Source organism: Argiope bruennichi, chromosome 6 (genome assembly GCF_947563725.1).
Source record: "Argiope bruennichi chromosome 6, qqArgBrue1.1, whole genome shotgun sequence".
Classification (NCBI taxonomy): domain Eukaryota; kingdom Metazoa; phylum Arthropoda; class Arachnida; order Araneae; family Araneidae; genus Argiope; species Argiope bruennichi.
In genome coordinates, this window is record NC_079156.1 from 101,299,520 (window position 1) to 101,318,922 (window position 19,403).

At 31.6% G+C, this 19,403-nt stretch overlaps 2 protein-coding genes across 2 annotated transcripts in view; one reads left to right on the plus strand and one right to left on the minus strand.

Annotated features, from left to right (window-relative positions):
• Nucleotides 1–10,994, plus strand: part of LOC129971871 (putative inorganic phosphate cotransporter) — a 42,482-nt gene extending 31,488 nt beyond the window's left edge. The window contains exons 9-11 of the mRNA XM_056085849.1: nucleotides 4,452–4,607; nucleotides 9,022–9,107; nucleotides 10,782–10,994. Of these exons, the coding sequence (XP_055941824.1) occupies nucleotides 4,452–4,607; nucleotides 9,022–9,107; nucleotides 10,782–10,994 (455 nt within the window). The remainder of the gene's footprint in view (nucleotides 1–4,451; nucleotides 4,608–9,021; nucleotides 9,108–10,781) is intronic.
• A 5,248-nt stretch (nucleotides 10,995–16,242) lies between these two features.
• On the minus strand, nucleotides 16,243–18,627 carry LOC129972816 (adult-specific rigid cuticular protein 15.7-like). The gene is made up of 3 exons (XM_056087096.1): nucleotides 18,501–18,627; nucleotides 16,924–17,028; nucleotides 16,243–16,834 (listed from the first exon to the last, which is right to left on the minus strand). Exons 1-3 carry the CDS (start codon nucleotides 18,510–18,512, stop codon nucleotides 16,352–16,354), a joined length of 600 nt encoding a protein of 199 aa, XP_055943071.1. The 5' UTR covers nucleotides 18,513–18,627; the 3' UTR covers nucleotides 16,243–16,351.
• Nucleotides 18,628–19,403: the final 776 nt, after the last annotated feature.

A 19,403-nucleotide genomic window follows, 5' to 3' on the forward strand; every position in this document is an offset into this window, starting at 1 on the left:
TATCAATAGTTTCTGAAAGTCATAAGCAGCTAGAACAGTTGTTATGTAATCAAAATTTAATTTAATTAATAATCAATTGATAATTAAGATATGGAAATATTAAAATTGCGTATTTCCATTGAGAATACACAATTGTACAACATTTTAATCAACGAATACATTTTTTACAAATATTAATCTAGTCAAATTTAATAAATTTTTTAAAAATTGAGATCATATCAAATGTTTATCCTTACATATAAGACTTCAAAAATAGCAATGCGTGATATATTACTTAAAACTCAAAAGATGTTTTCTTTATTCTTATTCTGGTTTCGTGCATTTAAGAGAAAAAATGGACTGTATACTCAAAAACTATGTTCATTGCTTTGAATTGTATTTATCATTGCTAATTATGTGACTTTCTGATGGGCCGTGGTGGCCTGGTGGTAAGGTCTCGGCTTGTGCGCCGTAGGGTTTCAGGTTCGTGACCCGATTCCACCGAATAACCGTCGTGTAAGAGGGTCTGTTGCACGTTAAATCCGTCAAACCAAACGTCTTCCCGCTGATGTAGTTCGATGTGGAGAGGGGAGTGCTAGCTCAGGTGTCGTCCTCGTCATCTGACCGTGGTTCAAAATTACGAGGTCCGTCCCAAAATAACCCTAGTGTTGCTTCACAACGAGACGTTAATATAAATGAACTAAACTAAACTTGACTTTCTGATTGACTCTGAGGTGTTTCATTAAATTTTACTAAGAAACTTTAATGACGTTAATAAAAAGTCAGAAAAACAATCATAACTAGAGGAGAGGTATTCAATCTGTATGCTTCTTTCAAATTGCTAGCTTTTGTTGACCGAGATTACTTTTCCTCCTATTGCATAAGGTATCCGTGATTTTTCAACACATTACAAAATTATATAAGGGAAAAATTAAAAATAATAGCGTTTCTTCGATGATGAACACAAGGCTGTTATAATTAAAGTTCGCCTGTTCAGTAGGTTTTAGAGCCTGTTCAGTGCTTCTAATGAAATACAATTTAGTTTTTTATACGAATGAGGAGCACAGTGAAAAAAGAGTGTCAAATCATCAAGAAGTAACGCTGTGTCTTATCTAAGACAGTTTTTCCAGATTAAAAAAAGCAAACAAATCAAATAAACGGCTTTCATTGTTGCTAAATATTAAAATTCACTAATTTAGTGATCTATGGCTTCACTAATTTAATTTATGGTTCACTAATTTAGTGATCTAAAGCGTGATCTATGGCTTCAAACAATACAGGAAAAAAAGGAGATAATGTCACGGGATGTAATTTGTGCAAAGAAATCAAAGAATAAACACGTCGCTCTGCAGTAACAAATAAACAAAAACAGTTTGAAACATGCTTTATGATAGTTCCATTATTTTCAATCTCGCTTTCACCTTTGAGGACTGCATTTTCTGCTGCATAGAAAAAAGTGTGATTGAATGAATGTGAAGCGTAGTTGTCCTCCAAATCAGAGATCAACTTACATTTGTTTTTCGACAACCTTTCCGAATTCCCCATAGATGAAATCGCATGAAGGAAGATCAGACGATTGTGATCTCCATATTGTTTGAAAGTAAAGATTTATTACACGGTCTTGTGTGAAATGACGTTTTAAAAATGTTTGAGCTAGCCGAGTAATGTGAAGTCGAGCATCATTTTGCTTAAAAAGATTTTGAAGGCGACCTGGATATTGCAGCTTTGGAATAAAAATAAGAATTAACATTATATTGCATTATCTGACACTGCGATAAGAACCTTTACTTACAAAGCTAACATTTTTCACAAAGCGTAGTTTTATTACTTTTTAAAATTAAATTAATTCTGTATCAAACGAATCACATACGTGTTGACAGACAAGATGGATATTTAAAGCTTTCGAAATTGTGACATCAATATCGCTACTTATTTCATCAGAAATATGAATAAATGTGCACCGTTCATAGTGTAACTAAGAAAACTCAAATGAGCTACTCAATTTTGCGCAGTGGTAAACAATCTGGAGAAATCGTGTTAGATTTTGTTGCAATGCCATCTATTGAAGAAAAATGTAATTATTTTCTTTTTCTTTTCGATTTTCAAAGAGAACGTCATTCGTATTACACGCTAATGAAATTATGTACCGTTGAGAGCCATGATACCAGCTCTATGGACATAAATTGCAACTCTGTATTACTATCATGGTTCATTTTTTGTCTACATTATTATTTCTAAAAACCGAAAGATGGCAGTATGCATGGCTTGATGAGGCTTTAACAAGAAAGTTTCACGCAGTTAACATATCAAGCAAATTACTAAATTAAAGTTCCTACATTTTTTTTGTGTGTGTTCCTGCATTTTGTTTGAGAAGGAGGAGCTAGGGAAGGATTGAGAGCATCGGATGCCACGCAATAATTTGCAGTGTTAAAATTAGCGTAACGCTGATTTTATTTAATTTGAAATTCCTCAAGTATTAAGGAGGGAATACTATCTTCTATCAAAGGATAATACACTGAGAATTTATTTACTTAATCAATTTCTGGTATAAGCAATCAAAGACATTTTTTTTATATCATAGATTTTTTTTTATTTGACATAATTTTACAACCACCCCAAAATAAACATCAAAACTTTATATATTTTGATCTTCATATTCTTGAGTGTTTTTATTGAAGTTCACTTCTTCACTGTTTGTAAATAAGGAATATCGTCACCAATCTTTTATTCATTTTTGATGTATTAGAGCTATGGTACTTTGTAATATTTTGCATTCCCGATGATACCTTTTGGTATCATTGGTATCATCGGCTAATAATACCTTTGGAACTCGGTTATTAGTCGATTCATTAATATGAACTTGGAATCTGGATCTCAAACGATAAATATTAGTGAATTTCAGGAAACGTTTTTACAATAATATTTATAAAGATGGAATATTTACTAGTAAAAATGGCGAATGTACGTATGTGTGTGTAGATGTTCTATAGTTCACGTTGATAGAACAAATCCAACAAAATTTTGCACAATGATACAAATTTAGATGTCATCTAATTTTATGTCTAATTTCTATGGAAAAATGCACGTCCATGGAGTCAATGAATAGGACAGTTGCGAAACTTCTAAAGAAATATGAGTTAAATGTTTACTTAGTTAAAAATTATTTTATCAAGGGAACTATGAACACTAAATTATGCATGACAGGTTTAAATGTAGATAAAAAAAATCAGCACTTTTGGTGAACAAACTGGTCGCCGAAGATGACTATTATGAATCTGATCAAAAATCAAAAAGTAGAAAAAATAATGAAAAATAAAAATATTTTTAAAATATGCTTTTATTTGAGCTCTAAAAACATGCTTTAAAAAATTTTCAACTTTAAGAAATGACATTTAAAATGATTGTTCAAACCGAAATTGTAAGAGCCTGAGGTGAACAAACATTATTATAATAAAATAAATCAGCAACAAAAATTATAAAAAAAGGAATTTCTTAACATTTATTACAATTTAATTTTGTAATAAATCTGATCTGAATCTCAGTTTACTTTGTATACTTCTGATTCCCTTCAAACTTTTATAATTTCATTTTGACATTTATTTTTTCCGATAAAAATTATTTACTACTTGTTCCATTGTTAAAAACGTAGTTATTTTTAATTAACAGAAAATATTTTTTCTGTATCACAAAAGTCATCACTTTTTGTTTTTCATAACTTTTCCGTATTTCATTATTTTAAAATGGCGACAGAAGGTTTTATGAAAATGCTTGTATCCTTACACGCATGTGAAAAAAAGAACGTAATATCACAAAAGTCATCGCATCCCGTTTTTCTCATGTTTCTTTCTTTTGAAATTATGACAAAAGATTTCATTAAAATACATCTATTCTACTTACACATTCACAAAAAGAACAGGATTACTCTGTAGAATTTAGTGCAATACACCGCACAGAGGAAACAGAACTCTTTCAAAATAACAATTGAAGAAAGCAACCCAGACAAATTACCCCATTCCCTTAGAGGTCGAAACCAATTACCTTCAGTGTTCAAGATTCAATCATTCGTAGCTGAAACACTGCGCCAAGCGTCTCTTCAATCATAGCCAACTCTTGCCAAATGTCCCACCTCTTGTCTGTGGAGACTTCTAAGATAGTAAAAGTTGTTTGGGGATTTAAAAAAAAAATGTGATTTCATATGTGCATGGAGGTATCTCACTGTCTGTCTTTCTTACTTTTTTTTATTTCTCTTAAGTCCTGAATGAACAAGTGAGTGGGTAGACGTCGATGGTTAAAAGAAACCATAAATCTTATCTCCCAAAGACGTGAAAAAGAAATAAACATCTTTCCTGTTTCTTTGCTAACCCTAATTTCAAGATGGTTATGATTTCGTATAGCCCGCAAACTTAAGACGTCAATTATCTAAAGTGTATGGGTTAAATTGTTTTCCAAGCATACTTTATTTCTTTTTCTAGCAAGCCTTGGATATTCTCTCGGTTTGCTGGGCATATATTTTGCTGGTTGTGACGCAACAATGAGCAAATGGCTTGGAATTATTGGAATGAGTTTCAGCGGCTTTGTTTTTGGTGGCTGCATGATTGTCCCGCTTGATATGTCTCCTACTTTTGCAGGTAATAATTTGCGGATAATAGTTGTTTCTTCTTTTGCTGTTAAAGTGACTTCAGCTGGTATATTTCTCCTGAAAGTTTTTATTGTGTTGTCGATAATTTTTATAATATTAGTATTACATTTTTATTTCTATAGTTTTTTTTAAATAATATACTATGCAATGAATTTTATAACAGCTTAATAATGAAATATTTTTCTTTAAATTCATTATTACCGATTTTGTCTTTATGGTATTCGTATCAGATCCAAATATATTTGAAACCTTATTCAATATATGCTTCTTAATATATTTCCTGTGAGGGCAATAAGCAATCTGTACTCGCATAATTTTTAACTTTGTCACGAGGTGGTACACTTTTTGTATGAGAAAAGAGCTAAGGCATATTTCTCAATATTGAACTCTTTCTGGATAAATCTAACCTATTACGTAATAAGAACTTATTGCCGTAATAGATTAGAATCTCTTAAACGAATTATATTTCAGTTTTTATGATTTTTTTGTATCCCTGGTTGCTATCTGTAAAAAAATCTTAGAATAATACTTTCATATTAAAGCTCTTCAATTCAATATTTTTTTAATCGACTTATTTTGGCAATATTAATGCCCCTATTTGAAAAAAAAAGCGAGAGCTATTTAGAGGCGAATTTGTTTAATATGACTACGATTGGAAAGTTTATTTGAATGAGATAATTTAGAACACCGTCTCATAGCTAAGACGTATAACCAATATAAAGTTCAGAACAGTTAAATAGACATGAAAATCACCTTCATTAAGAATCACAAAAAATTACATATTTAACTAAATTTTCAAGAAATTACGAATGAAAAACTACATAAATACAGAAAAAAAAGACACACAAAAGCATAAGAATATTTACAGCATTTGAGCTGAAAATATAAAAGTAGAATTAAAAAAAATGAAATTAGATATACCTATATACATTAAGTTGAATTAAAATTATGATAGAAATAAAAATCTATAGTAACACTAAAGCATAATTGACAAGAAAGAGATTTAGAACTAGAGAGAATCACAACCACAAACTGGCTACACTGAACAGCACACGGTGACAAAAGGCACACGAAAACTCTGAATGACCGTCGCAAAAGCAGCACTAGCGGGAACTGTGATTAAGTCCTAAGAGCATTCACCGGCCACGGTACAACACTTCCCTAAGGAAGTACACCCCGTCATCGATGGGAGGAGCCAAACACTTCCTTTTCGTGTACCCACAAGGGTGGCGAGAACCAACCACCAAACCGGAAGCTTCTCATTACGGGATGACCCCCCCCCGTGGAACCATCATATAAGAAAAAAAGCAAACAAAAAGTATTCATTTCTGACCTTAAAGTTTCAAATGGATATAAAGGCACTCGGCTGTTGGAAATTTTCATTTTGTGTTGCAGAAAGTAGATTATTTTTAATAAATGAATTAACTCTTTTGGCTCAGGTGGATTAAAAACTGCCCCACTATTTGTTTAACTTTTTTTTAAGTTGGGATATATTTTAATCCGACTCAAGAAATTAAAGTTACTCCTAGTCATACAGTTTAATATGTTTAAAGATTTTCATTCAAATGGCAATGTTACACACCAACAGTAAATGAGTAAACAAGTAAAAAAAATTATACAAATCAAAACGCATCTGTAAGTATTTGTGCTGTTTTGATTAAGATTGGTGAATTGTGTGATGCAGTGAATTTTTATCGTTCATTGCAGTATGCGTTGTTTTAGTACGGTGAATAAATTGTTTTATCGTTAAAAAAAATGTTATTTGATGTTTTGTTTTATACTAATTCTGAAACCATGATGTGATATTATGATATATGTCCCATCTTATAAATAAAGATGTATTGAAATGTTATTATTTTTTCTTAAAGTGTGTAATATTTTATGTTAAACAATGGAAATAAATAGATTTTTATATTTTTTCCTAAATACTTAACACCACACCACACCTCCGTTTCTAGAGCTTATATGGCCCCTTTCTGTTTTGGTATAGATGTAGGGGTGAACTTTACCAAAAAGAAAATACACATCAATCAATTGTAAACAAACAAACAAAACAAAAAATATGAATACAAATAACATAACAAGAAATGATAAAAAACTAGAATGAAAAATATCTGGAGTACAATAGAATTGGTCGAATAATCATGATAATGCACAGTTTGAGTGAAAATATCATTTTTCTCTTGCAACTTGGATTTTCGTTTCCTTTAAAATCGATGTCTCAAAGAGGTAAGGATTAACAATTTGGTTTTAACGGCGACCAAAAAGAGCCAAGAAAATATTTCGCCAAAATATACCAATATACTTAAGTGCATAAATATAAGTATCAAATCGCGTGCAAATCACATTCTTTATAGTTTGATGATTGACATCGCCAAATTGGCGAAATTTTTTCTTGGCGCTTTTTGGTCTCCGTTACAATCGGCAAATGCCGTCTACCGTAGCTAAGAGAAAACAATTATTGGAAAAATGTTTTCTTTTGAAGAATGAAATTAACTATTGGTGGATTCTTTGTCAGAATAGGTTATTGGATGGAACTCTCTATTGAATAAAATTAGGTACGAGTTTTTTTAGATGCCAAAAAAATTGTGTGCAGTTTGTAGTAGCCGCTGTTTACAAATCCTTTGTGTCAAACAGAGAATGGGAATGTTCTATAACCGGCTACACCTACCCGCCTGCAGGCATAAAAATATCTGAATGACCGGACCACCGCGACAGCAACAGCTGGTGGGAACTATGGTTGAGTTCTAAGGGCTATCACAGGCCATAGGACAACATTTCCCGTGGGAAGTACGTACCGTCATCGGTAGAAAGCAGCCAACCCTTACCATTTCTGTAGCCTAAAAGTGGCGAGAAACAACCACCGTACCGGAAGCTTCTCATCTTCACTTCTGAGGAGCCCTCCCGTGTGGGGCAGGACACGTTCAAATGATCAAATTCTCTGGATGAAGACTGGATTTTGTATAATATTAAATACTGCTTTTCCACTGCTTATTCCACTTTTCTTCCAATTTATATACCAAAATCCATCATTCGTTTCTGTAGAAAAAGTGGTTAATAAAATCACTTGGAGTGGATGTATTTATAATCAATTTGTGTAATGAGAAGAAATTTACCGAAATAATTAGAAATGTTGTGCCGGCGTCCTGGTATAGGGGTAGCGCGTCTTCTCCGCGATCTGGGCGTCTTAGGTTCGAGTCCCGGTTTGGGCATAGTTGTTCTATCTGTGAGATGTGTGAATGCGCCCTCGTGTAAAAAGGGGTTGTGCAAGCGAATGAGTGATGCGTGAGTAGCTAAATCGTACTCTTGGCCCTAGTTGGCGCTACTTAAAAAAACAAAAAGACGCTTTAAAAGACGCTCCCAAACCGGCTTAAAATCGCTGTCTTCGTAACAGAAGGCTTGTCCATGGCAAATGCCATACGAAACAACAACAACAACAGAAATGTTGTTCAATAAATTCCCAATTATCCGAATCATTGTGAAAAAATATTGTTGAAATATTTCGGTCACAAATAAAAACGTGTTCGATTTGACACAAACGCACACGAGCATAAAGATCAAGTTTTATGTAAAAAAGGAAACGAAGCTAACTTATTTTTAAGTACAAAAATCTACAGTTTAATAAGCCGGCGTACTGGCATAGGGGTAGCGCGTCTTCCCCGTGATCTGGGCGTCCCGGGTTCTAGTCCCGGTTTGGGCATGGTTGTTCTATCTGTGAGATGTGTGAATGTGCCCTCCTGTAAAAAGGGGTTGTGCAAGCGAATGAGTGATGCGTGAGTAGCAAAGTCGTACTCTTGGCCCTAGTTGGCGCTGCTATAAAAAAATAAGAGACGTCCCCCTCAGGCTTAAATCGCTGTCTTCGTATCAGCGGGCTTGTCAGTGGCAAGTGCCATAAGAAACAAACAAACAGTTTAATAAATCAGTCTTTTCTTGGTATAGGTAAATAAAAATTGTTCAAATGCCATTTTTGCATTGATTTATGTCTTTTTATGGCAATCTTGCGGATTATTCGCCAAATTGCTTTCTATGACTGCCGTTCCTTTCAATTTTGATTTTTTTTCCTTTGTTTCTGAAAATGCAATTATGAAAGTGTATTTTCTAAACAAGGATTCGTTGCTATTTTACTGACCAGAGAATTTCAAATAGCTTTTGTCTATATTCATAAAATTATTATGAATGTGAGAAATTGCGTAATGGATATGCAATTTGATTTATGGCAATTTTGTAATTACCAGACTCTTACTAAAACATTCTTTGTCATTTCTTTCTTATATATATATATATATATATATATATATATATATATATATATATATTTATATATATATATATATATATATATATATATATATATATATATATATATATATATATATATATATATATATATATATATATTGTAGGAACATTAATGGGGTTGACTACCACTGCAGCAAGTTCTGCAGCATTCATTCTTCCTCTTATTTATGGAAAAATGATTCAGGAAGAGGTAAGTTGAATTATTTTTCCCTAGATTGAATTTTATTTTTCATTATAATTTTCAGTAAATAAAGGTTTTAACCATAGGAAACTCCTAATTTTCCAGTAAATATGGTGGTATGACTGCGCGTTATGTTTTTAATTTATAAAAAATGGCTTTTGAATAATTTTATTATTTAAGAAAAGGACCTAAACATGCAGTTGTGATGTAATAACAAAAGATTTCTGTATGAAATTAGTCGTTAAAATTTTTTTAGAAAAAAAAAAGAGCTTTTTTTTTGAAGGGGTGGGATATTTTTCTGTTAAAGAAATTTTTATTATTCATTAAAGATTTTTTTTTTTTTTTTTACATTTTAGGATTAATAACCGCGGATAAAAGAGTGTTTACTGTAGCTGATTTTCTTCCATTAATTTAATATAACGTAGTAAAAACATATTGACATACAAAATTTCTGCAGAAATTTTGAAAATTTGTACATAAATATAGTTAAGCATATATAATACATATGCGTGCTACTTCGACATTGAAGTAACAGTTTTTTTTAATGAATATTTTTCTTCTATAATGAAAAGACGAAGGCATTTCGCCTCAAGCCATCACCCATTTGATAATGGTGCCGGGGCGGAGGGAAGACAAAGTATTAATTTTTTCGCTTCTTCATTGCATTTTGAAATGGGGTATAACCTCATTAACCCTTTAGTATCTAAACTGCAGTAAAATGGCATGCACATTTAATTTGAATAATTTTTTTTGCGCAAATTTAATATAAACTTTTCTAATCAACTCCTACAATACTTATATATGCTGATCTTGACATGCAAGCATTTAATTCTGAATAACGTTTAACATAAAACATTTTGGCCAAAATCTGACAATTCAATCAATGATTTTTTTTCTTTCCAGAATACGAAGTGTGCAAAGGGAAAATATTGTTACAGTCAAAAAATTCGAACTCCAGATATTGATGAATTTTTGCGATTGAGATTTTCTTGGGTCCGGAAAACAAATCTTCGAAATTATGTCTTACTAAAATCGCTTTTATCTAGTAAATGGAATTTAGTATGTGGTCTTTAGACCAAATGTGTAGATTTCTATCATATCTAAAATACATTCTTAGAAAGTTTATTATCTGAACTTTTGAATGAATACAAGCAGAGTAACTATAAAATCTGAAGAGCCAAATAAATATTATTTAATATAGAGATTTAGCACGTAAAACGTTGATTCGTATCAAATGCTGAGTAGAATCCGTTTAAGTGTTGATCGTCTATGGAAATATATTTTCACATGGATATCAAGTGATGATTTAGCTTAACGAATTTTGACAAATGATCTTGTTATAAAAATGATATTTACTTTCTTAAAATTAGATTTCAATTGGTTGACAAAAAGCCTTCCAAAATTCCTGTTTGGATATCTTCATTATACCCCAAACCCCGCCTCATTTGCCTCATATGCCTCATAGCCTCATTTGCTAGCCTCTAAATAAATAAAAATCTGAGCACTGGTCAAGTTTATGACCTAGTGAAAGATTCGCTTTCATTATGGAATATAGCAAAACATTTTAGGGAGGTCGTTTTCGTTGGTTGGATATTAAAATTTCCTGCCTACCTTTTTTGCATCATAAAAACATTAGTTACCTTCCCTATAAAAATATTTTACGTTTTTTTTTTTTTTTTGCAGCAATCTTTGGCACAATGGAATAAGATTTATTTTATAAGCATCGCAGTTATCATGAGTGGAGGAATAATTTTTTGTCTCTTTGGATCAGCAGAGATTCAACCCTGGAATTACACTTCAGAAGACCAAAGAAGAAATAACTGCTCAAAAGACGGAAAGAAGAAAGACAAAATTAATGAAACCGTCACGGCAATTGAAGCCGTAGTTCACCTTTAAATGTATGCACCTTGTGTTATTTATCTGCCGAATCACATGTATAAAATGTAAGCAACTTGTGTTATTTATCTGCCGAATCACATGTATAAAATGTATGCACCTTGTGTTATTTATCTGCCGAATCACATGTATAAAATGAATGCACCTTGTGTTATTTATCTGCCGAATCACATGTATAAAATGTATGCACCTTGTGTTATTTATCTGCCGAATCACATGTATAAAATGTATTCACCTTGTGTTATTTATCTGCCGGATCACATGTATAAAATCAAATTCAGCAATTCAATCTATCTCAATTCAATAATAAAGTCAGTGATAGTAATTTTTCTTTGATTCCTTTCTAATTATTTAATTCAAAATAATGCTGTTTTCTCGTATTCTTTCACAATATGACCATTTGAGGAACATAGACATGCCTACCTGCACGTGGTCTTACCATGTTTTATGATGTCGCATTCTTTTCTGCATGAAGAGCAAGGAAATCTAAAATTTACGATACAGGCTGTCATGTCTTATTTAAGAAAATAAATTTTGTTGATTTTCTTCCATAAACTTGTATAACTGTTTTAATGAAGAATTGCGATTGACTGGCGATATATTCACACAGTGCATCGTCAATGATGTATTAACCTTCGCTTGTGGTTTGAAAGTCAAAACATACATCATTACTACTTTCAATGTCTACCAGTCGTTGTTTGAAAGTCAAAATATATGTTATCGGAATGCTGATGTGTCATGCAGGTTTGATGTTTGAAGAGCAATGAGTTCAATCGGTTATTTTCCTCGTCGTCTGATTCTGGCTAAAAATTATGATCCCTATTCTTAAAAATATATTTACTTTACAAACAGGATACTAATACATTGCGCTGAAATAACAAATATATGAAAAACATGTCTCCAGACTAATTAATACTGTGAATACTGATCCCATCATTATTGTGTCACCTGAAATATTCTTTGTGATTCCAGTGATTTTTGTGAAATATACAACTGATTTTCTGGCATAAACTATTAAAAAATAAATATATGAAAGTTATCCCTCTTCTTGTTACTACCGTGAATACTGATCGTGACATTTTGAAAAAATAAAGGCATCACCTGAAAAAATAGTTATATGAAAGTCCCCCCTCCTCTAGTTACTACCGTGAATACTGATCGCATCATTATTGTGTCACCTGAAAAATTCATTATGGCAAACGTTGTGCAGAAAATTCATCCAGTGATTTTCTATCATAAACTATAAAAAAAATTACCTCCATTTATCAGAAGATCCCTCTCATCCATTAATTTCTCAACCAAAACAAATAATTTTTTAGCTAACATTTTTGATGGAGGGCGACCATAACATAAAATTATCAGTCTGAGGACATCTGCAGCTAAAATTATTGAACAGATTAAAGCCAAATTACATATGCGAACTGCAAAAGGCGTAGTAACATGTATTCCACAAAAATAATTAACAAAATAAATGAATAAATAACATATCAGAATTTACTGATGCAACATCTTGTATATGTTACCGTTAAAGTCAAGATTACCTTGCTAATCTGCAGATTAACTTATTTATTCCGTTAAATCAATCAATCAATCAATTTCCGCATTTTCACTAGGTAATAAACACATTAGCAGTTAACTTATTGTTAAAGTTTAAAAGTTGGTTCTTCGCAATTCCTTTCCCCATTGCTTCCTCGTTTTCAAAAAGTGTGATTCCAAATCTAAAGAAACTACCACAAATAGGTGCGCTTGTTGCAAAAACAGATTGCTATGCGACTTAAAATGCCACCAATGTTTAGACTGCACCAATAAGTAAGCATAATTTTATCATGTGTTTCGCAAATTCATTCCCTTAATTTAAACTTTTTGATTCTTTGCATTATAGTTTTACCAATTGATTCGTAATTGATTCTATTAATGTTATTATTTGTTCGATTGTATTAAAATGATTCCTAAAATGTAAATAAGTAAATAAATAACGTTATGTCAATTTCCTTAATTAAATTAATATTTTAAACCATTTGATTCTTTGTTTTGAAGTTTTCAATTGATTCTATAAATCTGTGTCGATTGTTCGATTGTCTTAACTTAATTCTTTAGATATAAAAAATAAATAAACAACATTTAATTTAAGAGTACAGAAACGTTGCTGTTGTACCAGCAAAACTCTTATTTGCACTTTAACGAGTGCCAAATAGGTAATGAGCAGATTAACGAATATCTAATAGATATTGTGTAGATTATCCAGGTAATTTGAGAAATGAAACCATTTTTCGCACTTTAATGGATAACAGTTGTTAATGTACAGATAAGCTAGCTGATCTGCAGATTAGTTGATTTCTGCACTTTAGTGGTAGTATATGCAGATATGGTTGAATCAGTAGAAATATTGGACACAGAACAATGGAATTTAAATCAAATAATATAGGATCATTTTCTGTTAGTTTTATTTTGTATCTCATTCATTTCTTTTATACACTTATCTAACATTCGAACATAAATGAAATTTGGTATGATCCATTTTTTGTACTTTCATTACGATACATTTCCGTTTCGACATTGCTGAAATTGCTCATATAGACGATATTTGGTACTAAATACTTATGCAGAATTCATATCCTCATTCCTTTTACAATCTTTTAATGAAGTATGGTTTCATTCCGTTCATTAGTTTTAGCTGACGAAATCTTCCAACATCGAAAAGTTATTTTATAGCTCTTTAGATCAAATTACTTATTGCGGTAATATCAGTCAGAATGAAATGGTATGAAATAACGAAGTAGTCACCTCAAAATTTCTCGCTTACTACTTAGTAGGGGTAGGTAGGGGGGGGGTAGGTAGAGCGTCTTCCCCTTTGTCTGGGCGTTCTGCGCTCGATTCCCAGTTCGGGCATGGTTGTTCTTCATATGTTCTATCTGTGAGATGTGCGAATGTGCCCCCCTGTAAAAAGGGGCTGTGCAAGCTAATGTGATGCGTGAGTAGCAAAATCTTGGCCCTAGTTGGCGCTACTAAAACAAGAGACGCTCTCTCTCGGCTTAAAATTGCTGAATTCGGAATCAGCGGGTTTGTCCACTGCAAGTGCCATCAGAAACAACAATAACAACATTTAGTAAAGATGTTACCTCTATATGAACCTTGGGTAAGACAGAAAATACCTTGCATAATACTAAAGTACAATATTTAAAAAATATTAACCTTTAACGTTAATTTTGTATATTTACTAAATATGTGGTGTGACTTTTGGCGATTAATACCTGGCATGCAGCTAATAGTATCCAAAATTCGAATTTACGTTTTAGGTGAGTATTTCCTATCAAATTGAAACCAAAATTTGAAACATAACTACAATTGAAGTGACAAAATCGCATACCAAATTTGATATATTTAAGTCATTACATTTTTGAGTTATCGCGCTTTCATGTTTCCGAGTTTATAGACTGATAGACGGTTATCCGTTGTTGGATTTAACTCAAAATTTGGTAGGTGTCTATTTTAAACATACTAAATCGGTTTAGTAAATTTTATCTCTCTAGTTCTCTTCTTTTGTAGATACAGAATTAGATTATACGAACAGTTGAACAGCCAGTCTTCCTCTAAATGAACTTTTCTAAAAATTTGATACAAATATACAGATTTGTTTTTAAGACCATATACCAAATTTCATCCGTCTAGCTCAAAGCATTTTTGAATTTTCTTTGTCTCAGACCGGCGGCAAATAGACATTTTCCAAAAATGTGTTTTTCAAACTCAAGGAGGTCTAAAATATGGACATTCGTCAAAATCTCAAATTAGAATTTTCTGACAATTACAATATTTTCTTTGTACTTCATATAGAAGAAAATTAATAATACAGTTAATACAGTTAGGTGTACATTTTTTTTTTTTACTTTTATTGAAATTGATTAATGTTTTATTTTCCAAGACAAGTAATTTTTTAAATAATAGTTTATTATGAGAGACATTGCCTTTTTCTTCAAAATAATTTCAAAACTGAAACGAGCATATAATCTTTTAAAATTAATGCGTTATGTCATTTACCATATTATTCTGAATCCTCATTATTAATATTCATTTTTTAAAAATAAGCATTTTATTCGTAGTTTTATAGAAACTAGTTTTCAACAATGTGTAGAAAAATAAATAAAATGACTCATAAGACCAGAACCACGATGCATTAGTTTTGTAGCATAATTTTTTGAGCATTCATTAGAACAGTTCCGTTCGCATATTCCATAAATTATTTTTTGGTGGCAATATAAAGGTTTTGATTTTTTCCCGGCATTTAAGCTAAAAAATTATTCAATTTTTAAATATAAACAAACGTTCTGGAGTCAGTTTTTGAATAAAAGTTAAGATAAAGCACTTTCTTGTATATCAGTTTTAGATACCAAGCAGAGGAAAGCTAAAATATCAGGTTGAAAAATCTTCCGGGATAGTGATTGGTTCTCTCAATCCGGGTGGGTACAGAAAATATATGGTTCGATTACCACCTACCAATAATGTGACATGCTTTCTACGGGAAAGGTTGCACCGTGATTGATGATGACCCTTAGGACTCAATTTGATTCCTATCAATCCTCTAGCTTTGATAAGATAATTTTTTCCTTGTGTCTCAGGGTAAGTCAGAGAAGACAATGTATGATATTAGTCTTAACAATTAATTAAAATTATATTTAAGCTAATTAAAATTATAAAGCTAACTAAAATTATATTTAAGGATTTATATTATTTCGTCTTTATTGTAAAGTTATTTCAATTCAGCTAATTTCAAAACAAGCAGTTTTTTTTTATTCCGATAAAACTTTACATCTTACTTCAATATATTCATCACATATTCGTTTTTAAAACATAATGATGCAAAGGAAGCACTAACGAATCCAATCACTGCGGGTTAACATACGATCTACTAGTACGTGTTTAAAGGAAAATCCGTGAAGAAATCAGATGCTTCATTTTAAATATTCAGTTTTATTAAACTAAATATCAGTAGCTAGACTTCAAAATTAATTTCATTTCAATTAATTTTTAAATAATTTTGGCTCATGTTGCTCCTTTATTTCAAAGCTTTCACCTTTGAGGTCAATGTAAAAGGCTTGGAGGGAATTCCATTGATATCCAAGGAAGCAGATGATTACCAATTTATAAAAGTAATTATTGTTTGAAATAAATTGGTAAACATAATCCAAATTCTACATTAAAAATAAAATGAATCCGACCAATAATTAGGCAATAAAACATTTATTTAACAGCACCAACATTTATTTTACAAATGAAAATAAATTAATCGCATTCCTATACCAATACGATAAGTCATAACTATTTGAACTTCAGCAAATTTGAATTCTAGTTAAGAACTGTCTTTAATGGACGAGAGCCTTGCCAAGTCCCAAGCCATATCCGAGACCGAGTCCGTGCCCAAGACCAAGTGGAGCAGCAAGACCGAGTCCGTGTCCAAGACCAAGGGCTGCTCCGTGTCCGATGACACCTCCGTAAGCTACTGGGGCAGCGACGGCCAAGGGAGCAGCATAGGCAGCAGCATGTCCAACAACAGCAGGTGCAGCTGGGGCTACATGGTTGACGACTGGAGCGACGGGTCTGGCGTAGGGACTGGCGATGAGGGCGGCTGCTGGGGCGCTGGCGGCGGTTCCGGGTTCGTTGGTCTTGACGGTGGCTCGGAATCCATGTCCGTCAGCGACGTAGTCAACTCGTCGAGCCCGTCCGTCGATGTCGGCAATGGTGTAGGTTCCCTTCTTGTTTCCGTGGGCATCTCCTACTTCAGCTCGGGAGTTGCTGGCACCGAGACCGTCCTTGATTCCGTAGTTGAAGGCGTAGTTTCCGAAAGCCTAGTCGTTAAAAGACAATGTAGTATATGTTTGGAAATCCTTATTTGTGATATAATGGATTAAAAATGAAGAGCAAAATATGCACTTACATCTTGAGTTTGAGCTCTGTCGCTGACTCCAGTGCTGACCAAAGCACCGTGTCCGAGAAGGACGGATGCGTGGGTGGCTGCAAGGGCAGCGAAGAGGATGGTTATCTAAAAGTGAATTTTAGCATTAATTGATATGACATCCCAATAATTTTTAAATTATAATTTAAATTTTTTTTCTTCTGAAAGAAAATTATTAAACGATTGAAATTATGTAAATTTTCATTTCAGAAAAAATATAAGGAGATTTTTAGATTGATATTTGAAACTGAATGTTAAATTTCTTATTTTTATACATTTTCTATCATTGCCATATTTTGTAATAGAAAAGTGTAACATTTTTAAAATATTATTTTATTTTTATTAAGTGCATTAATTATAATTAGTGAACTTCGAAAAGATTTTTTTATAAAGTTTGATTTGCCTTATCTTTCTTTAAAACAACATAATTCCTCCATTTTTTTTTAATTCAATGTTGCGTAATTTTTGAGGATATTTTTTTCCAAAGTTCTTCATATAATTCTTCAATCTCATATTGAAAAGTCCATTTTTTTCAAAATTTATCATTTAAAATGAAGTTGCATTATAAATTAAATGATTGTATATTTTTTTCCTTATTAGACAAGATTAAAGCGTTATGGAATTCATTTGGAAGTTATTTAAATATGTAAAATTATTATAAAGGAAAAAAAGGAAAAAATTGAAAACTATGAAAAAGTTTTAAAAAAGCTTATTGGAAAATACCATGTTTTAATACTTTACTTATATATATATATATATAAATCTTTTAGTCAGAATTAAGATAAATAAACAACTTTATCGAATCTTAAGTTTCAATAATGTAAATGAAATTTTCTTCGCTTGTTTGTCTTTTAACAAGGGATATTTTTTTTTTAAAAAAAGGCTAAAGTTATAAAATTCGGAATCACTTCATAAAATTAATGAATATTTTAGAAACGCTAAATAGGATTTTGAAATTCTATGAAAACATTATCGATAATAGACTGAAATCTGGAACATAATATCATACATTTTTGATAACCGTAACAGAAAAACATTCAGCATTGTGCAGTTAAAAACGTTTTTAATATCTTGGTAATAAAATATTACAAAGCTAAATAAATTTAAAAAAACCTCTTATAATTCTATAATTGATTGGAAAAGCATTAAAAATGGTCAGTATTTATATAAATATGCATACAAAAAAGACTATCTGAAACAAATATATATAAAATAAACAATATATATATATATATATATATATATAAGAAAACAAGAATTCAAATTAAAGCAGAAGATTCTGTTCCACTATTAAAGATCTTTATAAATCTCCATAAATAATTTTGGTATAGTCAATACTTAATTATCTTCAAACACTTAAGATCCAGAGCTGATAATCAAATTATCAGAATCTTTAAAAATCAATGGAATATCAAAGAGTTTTAATGTAACGATTAATTATGTTTCATAGATAATTTAAAATGCAGAATTGTCATTCTTAAAAGTTCTTGAAAAAAAAAGAATAAGGCATTTATCAGATACAAAATGAATCTATTCTATGATATTCGGTATCAACTTACCTTAGCAATCATGATGGATATGGAAAAAGTATCCTGACTCTTGGAATACTGAGTACGAGTGACTAAGTGAACCACATAAAGTCTTTATATACCGGCACTCGGCAAGGCCAGTCGCGTTCGAATGTGTAATGTGCCAGTTTATGAAAAAACTATCAGTTTCTGATCTGGAATGTGCGTTGACAAGCCCACCCAAGGAAAACCGGAGCGTACATTCCCGATAGTTTAACCTTCACTAAAGTGCGAGTAGGTAAAAAAAATCAGTAGTTTTGATGTAACGGATTGGAAAAAATAATTAATTAAGCTAATCAGGAATGCCCGTTGACAACCGCACCCAGAGAAGTCCTTTACGTCAAATTCCACTGCATTGACCTTCAACGATTTTTTTCAATGTTATTGGAATGTTAAGCGTTAAGTAATATTACGGAATAATTATATGCGTATTTGTGATATATTCATATGACCGAAAATGATATTTCAATTAAAGCAACAGGATAAAAACGTTCAGTTGTATTAATTTTTTGTTGATTATTAATTTATCTCCGAATGATGGTCATTTTATGATTCACTATTCTTGTTTTGCTCTTTTTTATGAATTTATTTATAGGATCAAGCGAATAATTTTTTTTATCAAGATTATTTAATTACTGTTTTTCTGTGGCCAAAATCACAGCAATTACTCTACAGATACAAGTCCCGCTTTTATTATCTTAAAACTAGGTCACATGAAATCATTTCTTTAACTCTAGACTATCTTAACTAAATACATATGCAATTCATATTTCTGTAAAGTATTTCCTCAAATCAAATTTAAGAGGAAATATTATATTTTGGAAGAAAAAAAAATGATCGTTGTTACAATAATTGTATTACTAAGCAATGTACGTGAAAGAATCATGTCAATTG